The 24,669-nt window shown below is 42.6% G+C and overlaps 1 protein-coding gene across 4 annotated transcripts in view; it reads right to left on the bottom strand.

Annotated features, from left to right (window-relative positions):
• The window catches only part of LOC135216880 (double-stranded RNA-binding protein Staufen homolog), a 203,385-nt gene that overhangs the window by 66,582 nt on the left and 112,134 nt on the right, over positions 1–24,669 (bottom strand). For 3 of the 4 annotated variants that reach the window (XM_064252404.1, XM_064252401.1, XM_064252400.1), the window contains exons 9-10: positions 20,744–20,934; positions 660–800 (exon numbers count right to left, since the gene is read on the bottom strand). In XM_064252404.1, the coding sequence (XP_064108474.1) occupies positions 660–800; positions 20,744–20,934 (332 nt within the window). The remainder of the gene's footprint in view (positions 1–659; positions 801–20,743; positions 20,935–24,669) is intronic. The other variant, XM_064252402.1, reaches the window with a different exon arrangement.

The raw sequence follows: 24,669 nt of genomic DNA, 5'->3' as shown, positions 1-24,669 counted from the left end.
CAAATCAGGAATACTCCAATATTCTTTTTAAACTCAACTATACTTACGTAATCCATAAAACATTAATATACATTCCCTTCCAGTATCAGACACTTTAACTTCTGTATAAATTTTATAAAACTTTTTAAAGCCAAAAACACCAACTTAAATGTTTAAAACTGAGCTTTCTTCTCCAGGAATATATAATGATTCATACACCTACAGTAAAGAACATTCATTGTCCAAATCTCATCCTTTCTACAAGTAGTTTTGCATAATGAAATAAAGATTACAGATTGGCATTAGCATTTTGTTATATTTACTAGGAATTTATTATTACTATGCAGCCCAAAGCAGTTTACTTTCATAGCATGGTGACACTACTATTTAATTAACCTTGATAGCTAAGTAACAAAGAACTGTTATAAAAATTATGGCACTGCAGGGGTATATCTTGACAATTAAAAAAAATTGCCCTACAAATCAAATCTACACACCTCACTTTAATAGACATTAAATTTCATTAAGACATGCTAAGGTTTCACTAGTTCCTAACCTCAAATATCAGCCTACTAGAATAAAATTATTTGCAAATAAAGTGTCAGTATATCAAAGGTTCAATTTAAAAAAAATAATAAATAACAAACATGCGGGAATAAAAGCCTCGATGGTATACTTGCCTCTTGACCCACCTTGATGAGGTTTCGACTCTTCTTCTTGGTAGTGGGTTTACGCTTGACACGTACTAAAGTGGTTGGAGGCAATGCTGGTAACTTTCGCAGTTCTTCTAACATCAGCTCAGCAGCCCTCTTCTTACTCACCTACATGAATAAATAACAAGGCTGTGGTTAAAAATAATTACATAATGTAATAAAATGACAGCATAGGGTATATCTGTCCTGTTAATATTGAAGACACATTTTTCTTCCTGAAATATCTTAAAACTGAGTGAAATATCTTAAAACTGAGTTCCAAAAGTTTCTTTTGATACCATAAAAGTATCTACTTGATCCAAACTGTATCAAAATCTTTGAAGACAAGCTCAAATCCTATAATCATTGAATTGTGCCTTTTACAAGATCTCAAGATTTCAATTAAAACGACCAGCAGTACAAGTAGTATATTACATTATAATGTTCTGATCAGTTTCTACCTCTTATGCTATCTAAAAAAAAACAGGCGTGATCCAACCTCCAGCTTACTAGGAACATGTGCAAGATTTTCTTCTCACTCATAGTTGTAAACATTATATTCCTAACTTAATGTGAACTGGTCTTCATAATTAATACTCATACTAACAAAAAGGACACAAATTAAACACATTCATTATGTTCTCAGTTATAAGTGGAAACACAAAATAATTGGACAGAACCACAGCCTAATTTCAGTACACCAATTAAATTAAAACATGCTAAAATCTTCGGTCAAATAGATCCTTGTTTCACCAACTAAATTAAAATAAGTTATTAGATATAATTTTTCTGTACTGGTCAACATGCACATTATTTATTTTTTAAATTTTCATTCAAATAAATGATATACAGTAGTGCCTCAAGTTACGAAATTAATCCGTTCTGAAGTGGCCTTCATAACCTGATTTTTTTGTATCTAGAACTAATTTTTACATGTAAATTGCCTAATTCGTTCACAGCCCTACAAAAACACCACAGTAAATTTTATAATTAAGCTAAATTGACCAATAAACAATGAAATACAATTTGGACCATTCAATACTTAACCTAACCGTTACTGCACCTGTAAATAAAGTGTATTAGTGTACAGGGTACAAGAAATAGTTTGTGTATATGTACGTAGGAATGTAGTAAAATGTGGAACCTTACCTTTTGAGTGAGGTGATGTCTTCCTTACCTTTTGCGTGAGGTGATGTCTGAAAGTGGTGACAGAGGGGGAGGACAAACGGCAGAAAACATGAACACTTAACTTTACTAAACACATTAAAAAATGGCAGAAAACATTACCACTAAACTTTACGAAACACATTTACAAATGGCAGAAAACATTAACACTTCTTGATTATCTCCATCTTCGTCTACATAGAAAAAATCCTCTTCTTTCCGTGAACTTCAGCAACATTCTTGGGACCCATGGCTAATAATGTAAGTCATTAAGTTCACACACAACACATTAAAGTAACCTACGGTACAACAAAAGCAAAATCACTAACACGAATTTACGTTAACAAACAAAATATATGTGAACGAACGAATTCCAGAGATGTTTACGATAATACTACTGCAAAAAATGGTCAAGGAACGCCTTTACATAGAGGCATGATGGGACAGATGCAGACCAATAGGAGAGCAGGATCTTACAGTGGTGACTAGCATCAGGAACCAATGGGAGAGCGGGAGGATGGTGGTGAGTCTACCGAGTTGGCGGCGCGCCAGTTTTAAAATTGTTCTCGGCAGCCCGGGCGAATCTCGGACTTTACCCTTTCGCAACCTGAATTATTTTCGTATAAAGAAGCAAAAAACCTTCATCTTTGCTTTCGTAACCTGAATTTTTCATACGTAGGGACTTTCGTATGTAGAGGTTCCACTGTATATTGTATCCTAAAATTTCTCTATCTTTAATTCAATGTGAAACATTTTTTTAGACCTTTTTATAAACCTTTCCTACAACACCCTACCAACATCAAAGAAGTTTGTAGGCTTACTCCCTGAGTAAGCAAAAATTTATTCCCAACTTATGCTTTAAATTCACCAGGGTAATTAAAACATAATGAACAAGAGTTCATGCTTGAAAATCCAGAAGTCAATTTTATAGAAACTGTTTCGAGGGGATAAGTTCCAGAACCCACAGCAGAAATGCAAAATCCCCTATAAAATACTCATAACTGCCAAATACCTGTACCCCTTAAACTCAAATGCTTATAACTATCTATTTTAAAAGTTAACTGGCTAATTTAGTAGTTCAAACAAAAGTATACATTAAATTATTTTACAAAATAATTTAATATAAATTCAAACAAAATTACAACCCCCAAACCACCATCTCAAAACATCGTAAGTTACCTCAGATTACTACCCTTTTACAACTGTTAGTCATGTATTATGCCCCATAAAATATACAAACTAAATCTTTAATATAAATTAAATCTATCTGTCTTGCAGAACACTAGACAACTAATCTTTGAAGTGATCCCATTGAAAACAATAAAAATTATCACAATTTTTTTTTTTTTTTTTTTTTTTTTGTAGAGCAACACGGTTTATTCACTAATTACTGTACTTTTTCATATGGTATTCATGACTAAATACAGATTTTTATGATAAAAATTGATTACAGTGTACTTACAATGTAGCAGTAATGTATCTACTATAAAGCTCATTGTATAATATTTAAAACGTTGTCACTAATTATTTTAATTTTATTATCCGGTAAAAGCACACTGGAAAATAAAACAAAAATAATTGAGAGAGAGAGAGAGAGAGAGAGAGAGAGAGAGAGAGAGAGAGAGAGAGAGAGAGAGAGAGAGAGAGAGAGAGAGAGAATACTTAGTCTGAGGCCCAACTTGAAATGAGCTAAATAGATACATTATTACATCATAAGTACATACACTGTAAATTATTTTGTCATAAAAAACTATAGTCACAAACACATTATGTAAAAAAAATCAAATAATTAGTGAACAAACAGTGTTCTATGGAAAAAGTGAATGACAGGCATTCCCCAGTTATTGGCAATCCAGTTTTATAGTACTTGTCTGGCGCCAATCTTTGCTTACTATCAAACCCTCGGAACAGAACCGCCAAAACCGGGGACTACCTAAAATCAAATTCAGCCTTTTAGGCCACTAAGGCGTTGGATGCCTTTAGCCAGGATTTTCTGCACAGTTGCCACAATTCTATATACAGTGGGCCCCCTGTATTCGCGTTCTCCGGATTCGCGGACTCACACATTCGCGGATTTCTCTCGGGAACATTTCCCCGCATTATTTGCGGAAATATCGCACATTCGCGGTATTTTTCTATGAGAAATATCCACAAATTCCTGGTTTTTTTTGATAAATTTCATCATAAAATAACTTTTTGTGATAAAACTATTAAAAAAACCAAGTATGAAAATTTGTAGTGGTTTTTCTTGAGTTTTAACTAACACAATAGGCTGTTTTTAGCGTTTTTATAGGGGTTCCAAACATTCGCGGGTTCTAACTATTCATGGGGGGTCTGGTACGCATCCCCTGCGAATATGGGGGGACCACTGTATATGCCATGACAGTGATGACGAAATGTCTCTGATATTTTTCAAATTAACTAAGTACAAGTTAATTACTATGTCTCTGATATTTTTTAAATTAACTTAATATGTTTAAGAATGACTAAATTTTTTATGGGAAAATTAATACAGACAGTACCCTGTTAACAGCAGTCTCATTTAATGGCAATCCAGCTTTACGGGGTTTGTCTAGGACCATAAAATACGTTATGGCATCATAACATACCTGACAGAAATGACACTAACCAAACCTTGGCGCCATAAATTGCTGAGTTTTGGTTAATGCTGGTTTTTGCTTATCAGCACTGCACTGAGAACGGAACCCCCCCTGATAACCGGGGACTGCCTGTATTATCAAAAACGTTTTCCTCAGACTTGACAACACCACTGTGTTGGGTTTGTGCTCCATTGCCACCTCAGCCTGACAAGGTCATTCCATCTCACTAATGGTAACATTTCCCACTTCTCGCGCCCCGAACTGCACAGTCAAGCAAAGGAAATAATTCATAATGTGAATCTGTACTTTTTAGGTGAAAAGGCCAATGACAGACCTTTGTTACTACCCACTCAAGCCCTTGCTTGGACAGCCATAGCCACCAAAGTAAGCAAAATGACAGTTAGAATGATTCTGCTGCAAAGCAAATCAAGAATGGTGGTCAGAGGCTGAACACAAGAAACTTGTCTTCTATTCAGTGACAAAAACTCAGCCTACAACGGTTACAAATTTTGATGACTTTGATAAGTGTAGCCTGAAAATAACTGAAATGGGATTTTATAAAAGAAATGAAATCCCTACACTCTACTAAGTCATGGAAGAGCAGTAGCACTGAGTCACTTTGAAGGGTTCTGTTGCAGATTGGCTTCAAATTTTTGCAAGTTGATGGCTGCAAGTTCCTTATGGAACAAAGTGACGTTGCTGATGAGAGATGCAGCAAGTCAGACAGTCCTTTGAAAACTTAGATTCCCTTCACAACACATGGGTTAATCAAAATTACACTGTTGCAAAGTGTTGGACTGACATGGCCTCCAAACAAGCAACAGGAGTAAAGCCACCTACAGGAAAAGGAAATTGCCACTTCATTCTCCATGCAGGAAAGAAAGAAGGCTCTGTGAAGAATGCTGATTTTTTTTCAAGCAAAAAATTATGGTGATTATAGCAATTTGATGGATGCTGCAGTTTTTGAGCAATGGTTCAAGACTCGGTTATTACCTAACATCCCCACTGAAGTCTGTAATTGCGTCCTTGACCAATCCTCACCCGAGCTACGCATGCATTGACAGATATCACAAGATTCCTTGTTTTCATCTGGTTTTTAACCATATCCAGCTAAAAATATGTTCTTAGACTGGTTTATGGACAAATTTGTTCACGCCTGTATGACACTGTGAACTACAAATTGTGAAAGACTTGGAAAAAGTTTATGTGAATACTAATTCTGGACAGGATCATAAGTTATTGACTGTTTTGGACTGTTTTATGGATAAATAATCATGATAAATAGAAAAAAAACAACGTTCGGTCAAATTTGACTCTTACCGAAATAGTTGAAAAACACAATTGTAAGCTAAAAATCTTACGGCCTAGTAATATTCAGTCTTTTATCTTCATTTTGAAACAAATTTGAAGTCTCTAGAACAATATTGTGATTTATGGTGAATTTTTGAAAAATATATTTAACTTCCCAATTCGCGGCCGCAAGTCTCCAAAATGTGTACATCGCATTATCCTAATATTTGCTCCTTTTCATATTAGCCTTATTTATAGTTTCATATATCAAAATGTGTGCAAATTCATGAAAAATACAATAAAAAATAATTGAAGGTTGTAGCTTTTCCCATCTCCGAAATATGTGCATATAAAAAAATATATATATAAAAATTTCTACAATCGGTCAAACTTAACTCGTCCGAAATGGTCGAAATCTTCAATTCTAATCTAAAACTCTTACAGTATCGTAATATTCAATCAATTGTCTTCATTTTGAAACAAATTGGAAGTCTCTAGAACAATATTTAGATTTATAGTGAATTTTTGAAAAAAACATTTTTTTACGTCCGCGCATTACGAATTCGTACATCATTTTTTGATAATATTTTTCCGGTGTTGCTTTTATTGTTTTACAATGTATTATATATCAAAATGATTGCAATTTAGTGTACAATACAACGAAAAAAAAAGTAACTCATTAGCTTTGACCGTTTTTTGCACAGCATGATTTGAATACAATAATGTATGATTTTTTTTTTCGCTACCATATATCGCATTATTTACATATGATAATGATATTATTTTTTATTTCTGATGGTTGCATACTAAACTTCAGGCAATGATAAAAAAGGAGCCAAAAATAAACTCTTAATCTTCAAAACTAAGCGCGCTGTGATTTTTTGAAAAAATTATTTTTTCCGCTTCCGCGCTCAGTCCAAACCGGCCCCGGCATACGGGAGAGGTTTTGATTTTTAGGGCTTCGACGTAAGAGGGTTAATGAAGCCAATATTGTGCGTGCCGGCTATTAATGAAATTAAAAATGGATCAGCAGCTGGCCCAGATGGTGTCCCTGCCATTTTGTTAAAGAAAGTAGTTTATTCTATCACAAAGCTGCTTGCAATATTATTAAGGCAAAGTGTAGATACAGGCAAGATTTATGATGGCATAAATTAGCATATATTACACCTACTTTCAAAAGTGGATCAAGACAAGAAGCAAGTAAATATAGGCCTGTGAGTCTAACATCACATATTAGGAAAGTGTATGAAAGGGTAATGAAAAATATTATGAAACATTTAATAAAAAATAATTTGTTTAATATAGGACAACATGGTTTTGTACCCAGAAAAAGTACACAAAAATGACAATTTGTCAAAAATTGCATTTTTCCTAACTATACAAACCTGAGGTCCTTTAACAATAGGAAGTAGCTAGCGGCAGCTGGAAAGGTCGTAAGCTTCGAACAAGGGGAGAACGGTAGTTAACTGCTTGTCCGATCGTCTGGGAGGTAAACAAATCACTTTTGCTTTTGGCCCATGCAAAATACGCAGAGTGAGGGGTGGCATGAGGAGGGACTATATGTAAAGGACCTCAGGTTTGTATAGTTAGGAAAAATGCAATTTTCGACAAATTGTCATTTGTTCCGATACGTAATACAAACCATCGGTCCTTTAATAATAGGAAGACTCACTTCTTGGTGGGAGGAATCTGAGTCTTTTAGATGAACAGACTGGTGTTCGTCCATCCCTGGAATGCCTCCCTGGTCGTAAGAGCGAGGGAGGGATCCAAGCCTCTGTCCGATTGATCGGGGTGTGCACCGCAGGATCAATGGTCAGACCTCTGGGCCGAGTACTTAGAGAGAGGCAAGCGTATCTCTTCGTATCAGCATTGTAAGAACTTTTCCTGTACATGAGCAAATATAAAGTCATGGGTTTGTCTCATGTAGGCATCCACTTCCTCCCCCTTGTTGGAGAAAGTGGTGGATATACACTCCTATCCCTAGTTAAAGGGATAGGATGGAGCTCGGTCGAGTAGCTTACCTGCATCTGACTCCCTTCCAGCGTGGTAACGACCGTATCCCTCTGCCCACAGGTAGAGGTAGAGAAAGATGGTGAAGAGAAGCCAGTCACACTCTCATTCGCACATTCATTCTCCCAGTCATACCAGGAATCGATGCTGTTCTGCCTGCTCGGGTGCTGGGTAAGCTTACACAACGTGTTGAGCAGCCACCACAGGTCCCAAGGAAAAAGTATCCAAGGACTTGTGGGCAATATCCCGAAGGTAGAAGGACGTGAAGGTGGTTTGGTTGGCCCAAACACCTGCCTTCAGGACCTGCGCCACGGAGAAGTTCTTACGGAACGCTAAGGAGGGTCCGATACCTCTGACTTCGTGGGCTCTCGGTCGGAGCGTACGGATGTCGTCGCTACCATCAGCCTCGTACGCTCTCCTGATCACCTCACGCAGCCAGAAAGAAAGCGTGTTCTTGGAAACTTCTTTTCTTGGTAACCCCCAGTGCTAACGAAGAGGGGCGTCGACACTCAGGCCTGAGGTGTCGAGTTTTCTTCAGATAGCGCCGTAGCGCCCTCACAGGACAAAGCAGCATCTCATCCGCATCGTTATCGGTGAAGTCCAGAAGGGAGGGGATCGTGAAAGACTCGAACCTGTCGTCAGGGATCGACGGATTCTGAGTCTTGGCTACGAAGTTCGGGACGAAATCGAGCGTCACAGATCCCCAGCCTCTGGTGTGTTTAACATCGTAAGAAAGACCATGTAGTTCCCCTACTCTCTTCGCCGATGTCAGGGCCAGCAAGAAGAGGGTCTTGAGGGTCAGATCCCTGTCTGACGACTCTCGGAGTGGCTCGAAGGGTCTTCGAGTCAAACTCCTAAGGACGAGAGTCACATCCCACGCAGGGGGCCTGAGTTCCCTGGGTGGGCAAGACCTTTCGAAGCTCCTCATTAGCAAGGAGATCTCGAACGAGTTCGAGATGTCCAGTCCCCTCAGTTTTTAGGACGAGAGCCGGGCGGCTCTAAATCCTCTAACTGTGGGTACTGAGAGGAGCTTCTCTCGGCGAAGAAACACGAGGAAATCCGCTACCTGCTGAAGAGTGGCTCTGAGAGGAGACAGACCCTGTCTACGACACCAACCACAGAAGACGGCCCACTTCCCCTGGTACACAGCTGCAGAGGGACTGTCGGACATGTCCAGCCATCTCTGTTGCTGCGCTACGAGAAAAGCCTCTCGTTCGCAAGAGATGGTGGATAACAGCCAGCCGTGAAGTTGAAGGGACTGGACTGCTTGGTGGTACCGTTCTACGTGTGGCTGGGCTAGAAGGTTGTGCCAATTGGGTAGTTCTCTCGGTGCGTCCGCAAGAAGAGCCAGCAGGTCCGGATACCAAACGGCTTGAGGCCGTTTGGGAGCCACCAGGATCATTCTGAGATTGGGAGTGACCAGCGCTCGACTGATCACTTTCCGAATCAGACAGAAGGGAGGAAAGGCGTAGGCGAAGAGGTTGTCCCAGGGGTGTTGGAGAGCGTCCTCTGCAGCTGCCCATGGGTCCGGCACGGCTAAAAAGAAAACCTGAAGTTTTCTGTTGTGCCGGGTGGCGAACAGGTCTACAACCGGTCGCCCCCACAGGTTGAAGAGCCTTTCCGCCACGTCTTGGTGTAGAGACCATTCGGTCCCTATCACCTGATCCCGACGGCTGAGCTTGTCTGCTACTACATTCCTCTTGCCTGGAATGTAGCGTGCTGACAGCTCTATCGAGTGAGCCGTGGCCCACTCGTGCACCTGCACCGTCAACTGATGGAGCGGAAGAGACACTAGCCCCCCCTGCTTGTTGACATATGCCACTACTGTGGTGTTGTCGCACATCAACACCACTGAGTGTCCCACCAAGCGGTCCTGAAATTCTCGGAGAGCGTTGAACGCCGCCTTGAGTTCCAGGACATTGATGTGAAGGTGCTTTTCGTGATGGTCCCACACACCTGCAGTCAGCAACTCCTCCAGGTGTGCGCCCCATCCCTCGGTCGATGCGTCTGAGAACAGAAGCATCTTCGGGGGGGGAGTGCGTATGGGCACTCCTCTTAAGAGGTTCTTGTCGTCGAGCCACCAGGCTAGGTCCTGCCTCACCTTGTCCGTGAGAGCCACGGGAAAGTAAGGAGGATCCTTGGCCTGAGACCAACTCTCCCTTAGCCTCCACTGGAGAGACCGCAGGTGAAGACGCCCGTGAGGGACTAACTTCTCGAGTGACGACAGATGGCCGATCACGACTTGCCATTGCTGTGCTGCCTGTTCCTGTCGAGACAGGAACCTGCCGTCTGCCTCCCTGAATTTGCTGATACGCAAGTCTGCGGGAAAGACCTGCCCTGCTACCGTGTCTATCAGCATACCCAGGTACTTCATCTTCTGCTTGGGTTCGAGATCTGACTTCTCGTAGTTTATCACGATCCCCAGATCGCGACAAAACTTGAGGAGTCGATCTCTGTCCTGCAGCAACTGCGAGCGAGAGCTCGCCAGGACTAACCAATCGTCGAGATACCTCAGAAGACGTATCCCGTGCGAATGGGCCCAAGCTGACACCAGAGTGAACACTCGCGTGAACACCTGTGGGGCGGTTGAGAGACCGAAACAAAGTGCCCTGAATTGGTACACCGTCCCGTCGAAGATGAAGCGGAGGTACTTTCTGGAGGACTGATGGATGGGTATTTGAAAATATGCATCCTTCAAGTCCACTGAAAGCATGAAATCGTTCCCCCTGATCGAGTCGAGCACCGAGCGTGCCGACTCCATCGTGAACCGCGTCGTGCGAACGAAGCGGTTCAGGGGAGAGAGGTCTATCACCGGACGCCAGCCCCCCGATGCCTTCTCCACTAGGAAGAGGCGGCTGTAAAAGCCCGGTGACTGGTCCTCCACGATTTCTACAGCTCGTTTCGCCAGCATGGTCTTGATCTCCTGTCGAAGAGCGTTGTCCTTTGATGATCCCCGGACATAGGTTTGTAGGTGGACCGGTTTGGAGATGAGGGGGGGCCGAGACTCGAAGGGTAGTAGATATCCCTCCCGAAGGACGTCTACTATCCAGTTCTCAGCGCCGTAGCGCTGCCAAGTTGCCCAATGGCTCGCCAGGCACCCCCCCACTTCCGGCAGCAGGTGAGGGGGAACGCCGTCCCTAGCGTTTCCCTCCTCGTTTCGACTTCTTCCCACCACCTCCTCGGGGAAAGGAGGCCTGGGAGGAGGGCTGGTTACGGCCTCCTTTAGCAGACGTCGAAACAGCAGGAGTCTTCACACGGGGTTTGGACGGTGCAACCGTCTTCGCCGCCGTGGAAGCGCTAGCCAAGCTCTTTGGCTTGGCTGCAGTCGATCGAGATTGCCCAGTAACCTTCGAGACTGCCTGGTGAACTAAGCGGTCACTGTCATCAGTGCGCCGCCTTTCCACCGCAGCGTCCACCATCTCTCCGGGAAAGAGAGCTGGGGAACTCCTAATTGGTCCATTGCGAAGCCCGAGTGCCGCCTCACGCCCGGCCCCCTTGGTCACTCGGGTAAGAACTGCGTCCCTACGCCGAAGAACCAAGTTGGCCCACAGGTTAGCAGTCTGATGGGCGAGGTAAGAGATCGCTCTTCCTCCAGACTGGCACAGTCTCCTGAAAGAAGCGTCGTCTTCGAGAGCAGAACTCCCAGAGCCGGCCGCTACTTTAGATATTGTGAGGGACCACAAATCCAGCCAAGAGACTGCCTGGAATGCTGCCATAGCGGTAGATTCCAGGGCAAGTGCCTCCTGCTGCGAGAACCAGAGGTTCTCCGACAGGAGCTGCTGCAGGGACACACCTGGAGTCAGCCTCGCTAACTCCGGGTTAACCTGTTTCGGCAGTATCGGGTCTTCCGAAGGCACGTAAAAACGCCTCTGACGCTGTAGAGGAGGAGGAAGTAGCTTAGAAGACCGTCCGGATTTCAGCGAATCCTCCCGTCCTGAGACGAGATTCTCAACTTGATCCAGGACTGAGTCTGCAAGCTCTGATCGTGGTAACCCCACCATCATTTTGGGTTCCCTCTTAGGACCCCAAAATGACTCGAGCCGGGACGTGGGCTCTGCCGGTGGTAGCGGCGATCCTTCCGCAAGGTCATTATGCAGACGCATCAGCTTAATGACCTCTGCAAAGTTCCTCTGTATCTCGGGAGTGACTGCGTCTTGTGGAGTAGGACCGTCCAGTCCCTCCAGCAAGAACAGATCCCGTGATACTCCTCCCTCAGAAGGAGGAACAGCGGCAGACCCCTGACGGTCACCTCCAACTACTTGCGCGTATGTTCTGGTCGGTCCTAGAACCGTGCCTGAGCCATACGGCGTCATAGCGGGATCGCGAGCGGCGCACCTCTCGTGATCACTCCTCGGTACCTCGCTCCTCCCGGTGTAGCCCGAGGAGGTTGAAGGTACGGGAGAGGCAGACCTGACGCTCCCCCCTCGCTCACTGGCAGGACCAGCGTGCGTGGAGGGCTGCTGCCGATCGTCAACCCGCGGTGGCGATCGAGCAGCAGGCCTAGCCTTGCCGCTCGCCTGGGGCGAGCGGCTTGGCTGAGAACGTTGACGCTGATCTCTAGCGTCAGGCGAGCTGTTGCTGGTTACCGTCTCCGCCCGGTCCCTATGGGAGCGGCGGTCAGGTGACCTGCTAGGCTCTCTGTCGCGGCGAGACCGGCCAGCGTCCTCTCGGCGCGTCGAGCCGCTGGTACCAGCCGTGGCTGGTACCGACGGCCGCGGGGACCCCTTCCTCGCCTCAACCCGTGGCTGGTCAGTGACCGTCACGTCAACCCGAGCAGCCAGTTGGTCGCTGCAAGAGCGTCCACTGGCCTGGCGAGAGTCGTGTGCACGACTCTCGCCAGTCTTCTGCTCCGCGCCGCGGTCTTGACGGCGAGCGAGCTCGGGCGTCAAAACTTTGGCTGGACGGTCTCCCGTGGAAGAGCGTCCACTCGGTACTTCTCGCGAACGAGAAGCGGCCGAGACGGAACCTGATTTAGCGGCAGGGCCGCTAACACCAGGTGAGGACGTACCAGCCGAGGCTGGTACGCCTCTGGTCCCCGTCGTCTTCTTCTTTGCAGAGGAAGAGACGGGCCCCGTTCCCGAAGGAACAGGAGGACCAGCAGAAGAGCTCCCCGACTCGCCTGAGCGAGACGGGCCCTTAGAAGATCCCGAAGGAGTCTTCTTAGGGGGGGAGGAGGCAGCCTTCTTCTTCTTCGGCTGGTTAGCCTTAGAAGTCGAAGGGGAAGAGGAGGCAGCAGACGACGACGAAGACGACGACGACACCTTCCTCTTCTTCTTCGCCAGGCTCCGTAGGACAGACGTCAGGTCTTCCATCCAGGAGGGAGCCGGGGCAGTTGCCGAAGCAACAGGGCCCGACTGCACCTGTCCGGAAGAACCTGAGACTGTAGCAGCACCACCAACAGCAGGAACGACAGGAACAGGTCCGGGAACAGCAGGAACAGCAGGAACAGCATCTGAAAAGGAAGGAGCAGCAGGGACAGCAACAGGTACGGCAGGCACGGCAGGAACCACAGGAGAGCCAGGCGTCCTGTCGGCAGCTACCGTCATTCTCGGCACTGGCGGCAGGTCCAGGGGGGTACTCTTAGGGCAGCGGAAGTCCGGGGTCGGCAACACAAAGAACCCAGGTGGCGGTGGCACCGTCCTCTTTGGTACGGCAGTAATAGGTTTGTGTATTGCAGCCGTGGGTGTCACCGTCATTACATGTGGCGTATACACCAAGTGCGGCGGCATGTCATACGCTGGTGTAGATATGGTGGTAGTGGTAGTGGTTACCGTACCATGAGTGACCACTGCCGACCCCGCCAACCGCTGAATCAACCCCTGGATACTAGGCACTCCCTGCAGTCCCAGCGACTCCCACACCTGTCCCAGGTCGTCCTTCGCTGGTGGCACATCTGCGGAAGCAATAGTCGGGTTAGTCAGAGGGGTTTCCTCGCGCCTGGGGGGAGAAGAACCCCACCCAGAGCGGACGGAAGACCCCGAATACAACTGGATGTCCGGGTAGCAGGCGCCCTCCTCCACACTCGACGGATCGAGAGAGGAGAAGGACTCCGCTACCCCCCCCCCCCCCCCCCCCCCGCAGGGGAAGGCACGAAACGTGGGGGCTGACCGGGAGGCAGGAAAGAAGACGAAGTGTCAGTTACCAAAGGAGTCACTGGAGAGCTTTCCGATGACTTCTTTGGCGGCCTAAGTCTCTTCCTGCCCTCGTACAGAACCCACTGCGCCTCGGACCAATTCATACATGTTATACATGGCTCGTTGCGGGAGCATTCTCGCCCCCGACAACGAGTACAAACCTCATGTGGATCCACATCCACGAATGATCTAAATCCGCCGCATCTACGCCCCTCCAGCCAGGGACACACTCTACGGGCGACTGGGAGGCGCGGCGAAATATCCATTTCTTGATCACTCATATTGCAATGACAAAAGAAATGTAAAAGTACTTACAATCATATACTCTCAATTACACTAGGAAAAGAGGGCTGATACTCAAAGCAAACGACAAGGCGGGCAGAGCGATGACGAACACGTCCTATCCTCACACGGCCGAAAGCAAAAGTGATTTGTTTACCTCCCAGTCGCGCGGCGCGCGACGATCGGACAAGCAGTTAACTACCGTTCTCCCCTTGTTCGAAGCTTACGACCGTTCCAGCTGCCGCTAGCTACTTCCTATTGTTAAAGGACCGATGGTTTGTATTACGTATCGGAACAACTAACTGTTAGTTCACCGTGAGAATATATATAAAAATATGATAAACGGAAAAGAAACAGATGTGGTTTATCTAGACTTGCAAAAGCTTTTGACAAGGTAGACCATAATATATTAGCGAAGAAAATTAGAAAACATAATATAGTGGACAAAGTAGGAAGATGGATAAAAAAAATTTCTACACAACAGAAAACAGATAGTTATTGCAAACAATGATATATCAGATGAAGCTAAAATAATATCCGGTGTGCCACAAGGTATAGTGTTAGCTGCATTGCTGTTTGTTATTATGATTGCAGACATAGACAGTAATGTTAAGGACTCGGTAGTGAGTAGTTTCGCCGATGACACAAGAATAAGTAGAGAAATTACTTGTGACGAAGATAGGAACTCACTACAAAGAAACCTTCTACAAAGAAACCTTAACAAAGTATATGAATTGGCAAAGGTAAATAGAATGGTATTTAACTCTTGAAAGTTTGAATCAATAAATTACAGAGATAAAGAAGGAAAGCTATATGCATATAGGGGACCTAATAATGAGACAACCACTAATAAGGATGCAATTAAAGACCCTGGTGTGATGTTGAATAGGAACATGTTATGGAATGATCAAATAGCAATTCTACTGGCAAAATGCAAAGCAAAAATGGGAATGTTGTTACAGCACTTCAAAACAAGAAAAGCTGAAAACATGATTTTGCTTTATAAAAACGTATTTGTAAAACATATCTTCATAGTCCACTTGAATATTGCAATATGATATGGTACCCACACTACCAAAAGGATATTGCACAAACAGAGAGAGAGAGATCCTTTACAGCTAGAATAGAAGTTAAGGATCTTGACTACTGGGAAAGACTACAATCCTTAAAATTATATAGTCTAGAAAGGAGAAGAGAACACTACATGATAGCATGGAAACAGATAGAAGGAATTGCCAAAAACATCGTGGAGCTAAAAATATCAGAAAGAGCAAGCAGAGGTAGATTAATAGTGCCCAAAACTATACCAGAAAAACTAAGGAAAGCACACAGGGCATCAATCCACTATACACTAGCCTCGACAATGCAGCGTCTATTCAATGCGTTGCCCGCTCATCATGAATATGTCAGGAGTGAGAGTAGATGTGTTTAAGAATGAGCTCAACAAATATCTAAGCTGCATCCAAGACCATCCAAAATTGGAAGATGCAAAATACACCGGATGGTGCATTAGCCATTCTCTGGTAGACATTAGAGGTGCCTCACACTGAGGGACCTGGGGCAACCCGAACATGATGTAAGGTATGGTAAGGTGAGGTAAGGTGTCTCTCTCACTCTCTCTCTCTCTCTTATTAGGTGTAAATGCAGCAGACCCAGATACAGCAGAAAGTTTAAAAAATGATCTAAAGAAAACCAGAAAGTGGTAAAAAAGATGGCAAATGCCTTTAACTTGGATATGTGTAGTGTTACAAATAGGAACAAAAAACCCTCATGCCAGCTACATGCTGCTTAGGAATGAAATAAATAGTGCAGAACAAGAGGAGGACCTTGAAGTCATTATTACCAGGACTTAAAATCCACAAAACAGTGCATAAAAGCTGAGAAGAGGGCAAAGAAACTAGTGAGATACACAAAGAGGCAGTTCAAATATAAGCTCTACACATCATTAGTTAGATCTCATCTTGAATATGCAATAGTTTTGGTTACCAACACTAAGAAAGGACATAAATAGATTAGAAGGATTACAAGCAAGAGCCACAAAGTTAATTCCATCCATCAAGCAAATAAGACTACCAAAGACGACTAGAGAGCCTGAACATGTATGGCTTAGATACACGACCATTGCAAGGACAACTAAGAGAAACATTTAAAATACTGAAATGCATAACAAAAGTAGACAGTAACCTATTTATGTTAAACAAAAACCAGAAAAGAAACTGGACGGAAACTAGAACTGAAGAGATACAACACATCATATTGTGGGAACTTCTTTACATATACCATATGTGACACATGGAATAAACTGCCACCAGAAGTTGCAAACAGCAACAGTGTGGAAAAGTTTAGAAGAAAGCTAGACAAAATCATTAGGACACTGTGAATGAAGAGTAAAACCTGCTCCTAGAGATAAGGGAGCACATGATGTCTCCTCGGATGAACTCCTAACCTTTAACTCCTTGTAACTCTCTCTCTGTTTTGGTTGGAAGGGTTAGAAGTACGTATGTATTTTTATGTGTACAGGCAGTCTGTGGCTTACAACAGTTGCACCTTAAAACGTAAGGAGTTTGCAACGTTTTTCAATTATATTCACCAAAATTATTTCCAGGTTTACAACACATGTTCTAGGGTTACAACACCAATCTGACGGAAGAAATATAACTCCAAAAAGGCAAAATACTGTACATACTTGAGTAATATTCGACTGCACGTAATATTCAACTCCATTTTTACTGCATATATAAGGACCTTTGCAGATATCCCTTATAATGTTGAGTTTTGATTCTGACAATAAGTCTAGCCTATCTTAGCAGGTGGTACCGTAGCCTAGTCTAAGATTCTGACATCTAAAACTAAGATGCTAAAGCTTAGAATATATCTATGAAATGCATAAAGAGTACGTACTCATTTCAAATAATTATTAATTATTACCTATAATAAAGAAAAGAAAACAAAAGCTCCTGACCTGCTTTGTTTACAATCATTTTGTCAACACTACCAAGTGCCAATAGATTGCCAAGCAACCACTTTTAACTATCACACACTATAGTATCATACATTTTTATTATCTCTCTTCAACCACTGAAACTACTGAACAGTATAATAACCATTCAGTTCTATTCTTTAATTTCTCTTTACCAATGGAAAACACGTGCTCGACACATAAGGAAACTTCAGACAATACAGGGAGTTTGGGGGCCAGAGAAACCTCAGGCGCTGGAGGTCGCTCGGGAGAAGATTCCCCAAAGAATGGGAGTGCCTTTGAGGAGAAGGGCAGTTAGAAGCCACACTCTGACTCTACACCACAGGGGGAACTGAAGAACACTGCTCCGGACTGTCGCAATGACTGCAGAATGGACAAGAGCTACATATAGGTGCCTTGAATCTTTTACAAGGCAGTGGCGGAGAAGACAACACATTCACTCCACGTCTTTTAAGGGGAAGTGAATCGTCAAAAAAGCACCATTGGTACCTGAGATTGGACTCATCTGAACTTGGCAAAAGACTATGCACGTCCAAAGAAATGCCTTTGCAGTGGTGCTTAGCTGCAACCTGTGATTCATCAACAGATCCAACCAACGGGGCGACTACCTGCAGGCAGACCTCACCAACCTCCCTTAAGCTGCTAGTATGACTCCTACCAGGTTTTGGGGAATATGCCATTGACCTTTGCCTAGGAGAATTGGAAGGATGGGCAGCTTGTATAATAACTACATAGCTATAATTTTAAGTGTGGAAAATTATTTTTGAGTGCAATGTTTTTTATTTTGCCATATTTTTTAAGTTCCAAAATGTTTTTTTAACTTCAAAAAATTATGGACTGAAGAGGTCAAATATCCCTATTTTCCTGCCTGTAATTTTGCAGTATTAGCTATGCAATAAGTGGTAAAAATTTTAAGCAAATCCCTTCAATCATAAGGTATAATGAGGCAGTTTTAGTATAATGGGACCTTAAGGTGTCAGCTCATCCCTTAACAACATTACAGAGATCAATGTACATATTCTACTACAGTAATACCTTGAGATACAAGTTTAATTTGTTCTGTAACCGAGCTTGTAAGTCAATTTACTCAGATGTCAAACAAATTTCTCCCATTTAAAATAACTGAAATAGATTTAATCCATTCCAGACCTGTGAAACATCCCAAAACCATCCTAAATTATGAAAAAAAAAAAAGACATATTTCTAATTAAGAAACACATGTATACTTCACCAATGCATAATAAAGTATATGAAATAAAAAGAAGAAAAGTGCTATTTAGAACCGTATTCTCACCTTAGAGACAGACGAGTGTGGCTAACAGAGATGAATGGCAGAGGAGGGAGGGAGGGAGGAAGAGATGCAGGCACTCTAGACATGTAAACTGCACTTTTTTAACACTAAATGTAAAGTAAAACTGCATTTTCTTTACTTTAAATAAAACTAAAACTGCACTTTCCTTACTTAAAATGAGACCAAAAAACTTAATTGTAAAAAAAAATTTTAAAAATGCATTTTCTTAACTTTAAACTTAGCCTAAGCTTAACATTGTGTATCTAATCATCACTTGCTTTTGTTTGGCTTTTTGGATGCACTTTCGACCTTAATCATCACTTATTTTTGCTTGCCTTTTTGGCTGCAATTTCGGCACTTTCACTTGCAGCTCTTTTGAATAAAAATCTATCCAAAGAGGCTTGCTTTTGCCTGCCTTTTAAAATGTTATGAAAATGTGACAAACAAGTGTCATTAAAAAGCACTGAAGCACGACCAGTTGCAACTTTTTCTGGGCGTTTCTTTTCAATGAAACTTGAAAGCTTTTCCCACATCACCAGCATGTCTTTAATTTCACTTGTAGAAATCACTTCCTCTGGCTCTACCTCCTCACTACTAATCTCTTACAGAACCTTCGTATGTTGCATCATCTGTAGCTCCTTCAACTCCTCAGTTGAGAGTTCCTCCTCATGTTCCTCAACGAGCTCGTTTACGTCACCCTCATCTATCTCCAGACCCATCAACTTTCCAAGGGACACATTCTCCTCCAACTTTCTTGCTCGGTCTTGGGTTCAAATCCTTCAAAGTCTCTCTGCAACATCATCAGGCCATAACTTTTTCCATGCCGAGTTCAAGGTTCTTCTTGTTACCTCTTGCCATGCCAAGTCAATAATGTGCAAACATATCACGATGTTATAGTGATCTCTCCAAAACTGTCAAAGGGTTAGATTTGTATTTTCAGTCACCTCAAAGCAGCGGCAGAACAAGTGCTTTGTGTAAAGCTTTTTAAAGTTGGAAATGACCTGCTGATCCATAAGTTGTAAGATTGGATTCGTGTTGGGTGGGTAGAGGTAGAGGACTTTCACGAACTTGAACTCGTTGAAAATATCATCTTCAAGACCAGTGGGTGGGCTGGAGCATTATCAAGGATTAGTAATTCTTTTATCAGGAGTTTATTTTCTTGAAGATAAACATCTTTCTTCACTGCAGGACCAAACGATATTTACCCATTCAGTAAAAAACTGCCGTGTATCCCGTGCCCTAGCATTGGAACACCACATAACCTGTAATTTTTTTTTAAGAATCTTGTGAGTCTTAAAGGCTTGAGGATTTTCCGAATGATAAGACTAGCAGTGGCATTACTTTACAGTCACCACTAGCATTTGCAAACAATGCAAGGGTCAGACGGTCCTTCATGGGCTTATGGCCCAGCAGCTTCTTCTCCTCTGCAGTGGTGTAAGTCCTCCGTGCTTTTTTTTTTTCCAAAACAATCCCGTTTCGTCACAGTTGAACACTAGTTGCTGGATGTAGCCTTCCTTCGCAATAAGCGCAACAAACCGAACAATGTACACATCAGCTGCCTTGACGTCAGCACTTACAGCTTCGCCATGCCTCACCACAAAGTGGATACCAGTTCTCTCTTGAAATTATCAAATCAGCCATGAATTGCCTTAAACTTTTTCAAGTCGGCGTAAATAATACGAGCCTTTTCGCATGTTAGTCTCAGTCACTGTATCTCCTGCCAGCTCCTCCTCTTTCACCCACACCAGCAGAAGCTTCTCCATTTCTTCATGGATATTTGTCCTTAATTGGGTCAGAATCGTAGTTTCTTTTGCTGGTGTTGCACTTTTGATGGCATCCTTTTGTTTAAGGATGGTACAAATTGTAGATGTACTGCGGTCATACAACCTTGCCAATTCAATCACTCGTACACCATGCTCATGTTTTCCTATTATTTCTCGCTTTACTTCTATCAATATCATTCCCTTCTTCTTCTCACCATTGTCCTTTACACTCGCTTTCTTTGGCCCCATGATGGCACACAAAAAAGTTCGGTAAAAAATGTAACAACGGGGGAAAACCGAGTACAGTGAAAAGATTCAACTTGATTCTGCGGGTAACACGTGAGAATGAAAGAGATGCTCCCCATGCTGATGCTGAACTCCTGCGTGCCAACTAGCGGCAGCCTCATGAAACACTCGTATCTTGAAATTCTGCTTGTATCTCAAACAAAAATATGGTCCGTATCACAGCTCGTTTCTCAAAAAATTTGTATGTTCATCTGCTTGTATCTCAAGGTATTACTGTATATTTAAAGTATGAATAAACAAATCAAAACTTACCTTTTTCCCAGTGCCTTCACCCTCAGTTCTATATTCTCCCACCATACAAACAGTGACAAATGTACGCATATGAGGTGGTCCTGATTCACGTATAACTTCAAAAGCAACAGTTAGGTTTCGTTTTAGTGCTATTTCATGAACCAGTGAAATTGGTGACTTCAAATCTGCATTTGGATCAAGGTCAGATAAATCTGTAAAAGAATCAAGAATTATAACTATGTTCCCGATTACGTTTCCAGGACCTTGAGCCAAAACATTGTTCTACAAATGAACGCTTGAAAATTAATTCACCCTTGGATTACCATTGACCATACATAAATTACGAGTAGAAGTAATTTGATGATGGGTCATTAGGTTCTCTACTGCTTAACATGTTTGTAACACCTAAATGTGTTCCTATATACATCTCTAAGAACCATTTTCAAATGAAGAAATTCTGCTTTAAAAAATGTACTTAAATTCAATATGTATACTATAAAAAATTGCCAAAGAGTTACTGATGAAGAAATATCTACATTTATAACAAGTGTGTATTTTTCCAATACAAAACCCAGTACTACTCACAAACCAAACTAGTTTTCTCTGAATGCAAGTCACCCACTTCAGTTTTTATGTGGTCTAGATTGTAGTCCACTAGAAAATTTGGAGCTAAAAAGAGGGAGCTTGTTGTATTTGGCTTCATAAAAAATAAAATTTGTTTTATCAAAAACCCTCATTCATATATGGCTTGAACTGCCACACTATTAGAACAGGAATAAACCCCAAATTAAATGTTTAGAGCTAAGGCTTGGTCCACAAAAGCAATGAGTCTCTAGGTTATTTATGGTGTTGCCCAAAACCCACTCCCAACAACTAACAGTCAGAACATTTCACTAATAGAATTTTCACCCAAATCCAGAAAACCAGATACAGCAAGTGGGTCTAGGCATGATTACAAGAGAAACCTCTCACTAAGTATTAGGCTAGGCTACAAATGCCAAGGCAATTGTTGTTCGCTCCATACATGCTTAGATCCACTAAACTTAGCATAAGGCTTATGCATAATTCCACAAAACTTAGTCTAAGGCTTCATTACAAGTGTCCTCATGCTAAAGAGGAACCTTAAAGTCAACACCATCATTGTACAAAAAAGTCTGAACCTCAAAACACTGTTCTTTGGTACCATAACGACATCTAGTTTTTGCATCAATAACCTTAGTAAATAAATTTGCTTTATTTTAAAGCAGTGTGGGAACAATACTTCACATTCTGAGCAGTAACACTGAGATCACATGGACATCAAAGACACGGCCATTTCTGGGCAAAATGAGCACTCAGTATGGATGATTATAAAGGAGTACAGGCAGTTCCCGGGTTATGACGGGGATTCCATTCTTGAGACGTGTCGTAGGCCGAAAATCGTTGTAAGCCGGAATACCGTCAAAAATCCTAAGAAAACCTTACTCTTAATGCTTTGGGTGCATTGAAAACTATGTAAACTGCATTCTTACTGCACTTTTCATAAAAAAACTTTCAAATATTGATTATTTTGCATTTTTGGTGTCATATTTCATCTGCCAGATGAGCGTTGTAGGCATCGTAACCCTGGAGCATGCGTCGTAACCCTAGAAATAATTTCTGATGAATATAATTGAAAAGCGCCCTAACCTTGGAATGTCGTAAGCCGAATTTGTCATAACCCAGGGACTGCCTGTATGTTATAAATTACCATATTTGCTGTTATATAGGATGTGCCGTTTTCCTAATTCATGACATCTCAAAAAATTAAGATCAATATATAAATTTAACCATCTGGCTTTGAACAATTAATTTTAGTGTCAATTAACAAATCCAAACAATAGAAGTAAACAAAATAATGTGGTTCCTCAAAGCAAAGTTAAACAATATATAAAAAAGCCATACAATTTGATTGTTAAGTAAAACAAAAAAATTTCACGGTTAAGTTCCATCTCAGAAAAAAAAGCATTTAACCAGCTTTTGTTATTAGTAAATAATGTATTTTACAATTTTCAGTAACTATTATCCACAGTAGCAATCAATACCGTCACCTTTTCTTCATAGAAATGTCTTAGAATGAGGGATTTTCATGTATCTATGCAACAGACCACTATTATCAAGTTTTAAAACAGAATCATTTCACATCAATCATCATCAATTCTATGGAACAGGCTGTTAAATCTGCTATCATCATATATCATTAAATACCATGTAAAGTGACAATGCTGAATTTGCTGTTGCTTCTTAAAACAATCTAATCATAAGAGTTTTTTCATTTCATCTATGCATCAAATAACTTACTTCAACACTTGTAAAATAAAGCTGATCATTTCTCTTCATTGGCAGAGCATTTAATTAACTTTCATCAATTTCCCCTTTCTCCTCCAAGACAATTTCCAATAATATTCAGGCAGAGCATTTAATTAACTTTCATCAATTTCCCCTTTCTCCTCCAAGACAATTTCCAATAATATTCAATGTTCATTCTTTATATTACAGTAATACCGAGAACTTATGCGGGGTTAGGTTCCAGACCCCATTGTGCTAGGGGAAGTTTCGCGCAAGATTGGCATGGTCTCTGAAATTGCTGATAAATGCTTACTTCAATAGACACATAATCCTTTATCCAAAATCCTAAAATCAAAAAAGCTATAAAAACCGAAAACATTTTGTGGAGTAGTGTCAATTCACATGGAAGGTATGGTCTTGTCACTGTTGCGAGCTCTCTGGGGTGGCATTTAAAGATCTGCTATTATGCCAATTTTACAAAAACAACAACTGCCCATGTGTGACAGACCTTTGAATGTCCTTGAGACAAACCCCAAGGCTATAATTATAAGATTAGTATAAGTGTTTTTCATTCCCAGGTACTTTAATCTCCTTCCTACTTGGCCCTGCTCTCTCTCTCTCTCTCCTAAATCTTACAGTTGTACGAGCAAGAGCTTTTTTATGGGATAACAGGCCCGCCATTTGCATTTTCCATACCTAATTATTTTGTATACGGTGGCCGTAGGCTTTAAACTCGCTTAGCGTCAAAAATCGCTTGGCATCGGCGGCCAAGAACGGAACCCCTGGCGCTAACCGAGGGCCGCCTGTACAGTGCTGTCACCTAATGGCAATATTAGGAATGACTGCCAATGACCTCATTCTGTTTTATGCATAATGTCCATCAGAGGAGAAACTTTGCTGCGAGGGAAGTGCTCCAAGTGCTAGCAAAGCACAGTAGGTGCCTGCCCCTGCTCTGGTGCAGCACTGATATAAAAACAACCAGAAAATACTGACACCTAAACTGAAATAAAGTCATGAGTCATCCACTGAGAGTAGTGGGTGCTCCAGGTACACTGTATCCCCTGGCTCTCCAAACTCGGCACCTTACTGAAAAGGTGAAGAGAGTAAGAGGACATCCTGTGCTTCCTTCAACGATGCCATGCCAGTCACTAAAAATGGTCTCAAGGTATTACAAAATTTCGACACTGTTTAAGCTTTCATAAAAAAGTAAGAAGCAAAGGTTAATTACGCTTCCAGTAGGTCCTTCCTCCTCCGCGATCTTAAGGCCAGAGAGTCCGCCAAAGCCGAGATCTGAGCCTGGAGACCCGCAAGGACTCTAGTAGTAGAATCCATCTGGTCTTCCTCCGAAGCAGGCGCAGAGCGAGGGGCGCGAGAAGACGAGCGATCACAGGATCTCCTGGGCTTCTTTACTTCCAAAGAAGTTTCTTCCGGGAATACTTCCAGGCTGGAAGCCAAAGGACTGCAGGAAGCCTTCCAAGCCCTCTTCAACGGGCGAGACGCATCCGGGGAGTTCCAACCGCGCTTCGGTGAGGGCGAAGAAGAAGAGGAGAAGCACTGACGCAGGATCTCCTTCTTGAAACGATCCGAGGCAGCCTGGGAGCGTACTTCAGGATCTGCCGAGGGGACGCCTGACTGGTGGG

This window comes from Macrobrachium nipponense, chromosome 6 (genome assembly GCF_015104395.2).
Source record: "Macrobrachium nipponense isolate FS-2020 chromosome 6, ASM1510439v2, whole genome shotgun sequence".
Lineage (NCBI taxonomy): Eukaryota > Metazoa > Arthropoda > Malacostraca > Decapoda > Palaemonidae > Macrobrachium > Macrobrachium nipponense.
Note: the sequence above shows the minus strand (reverse complement) of the source record. Positions and strands in the feature narration are given on the sequence as shown.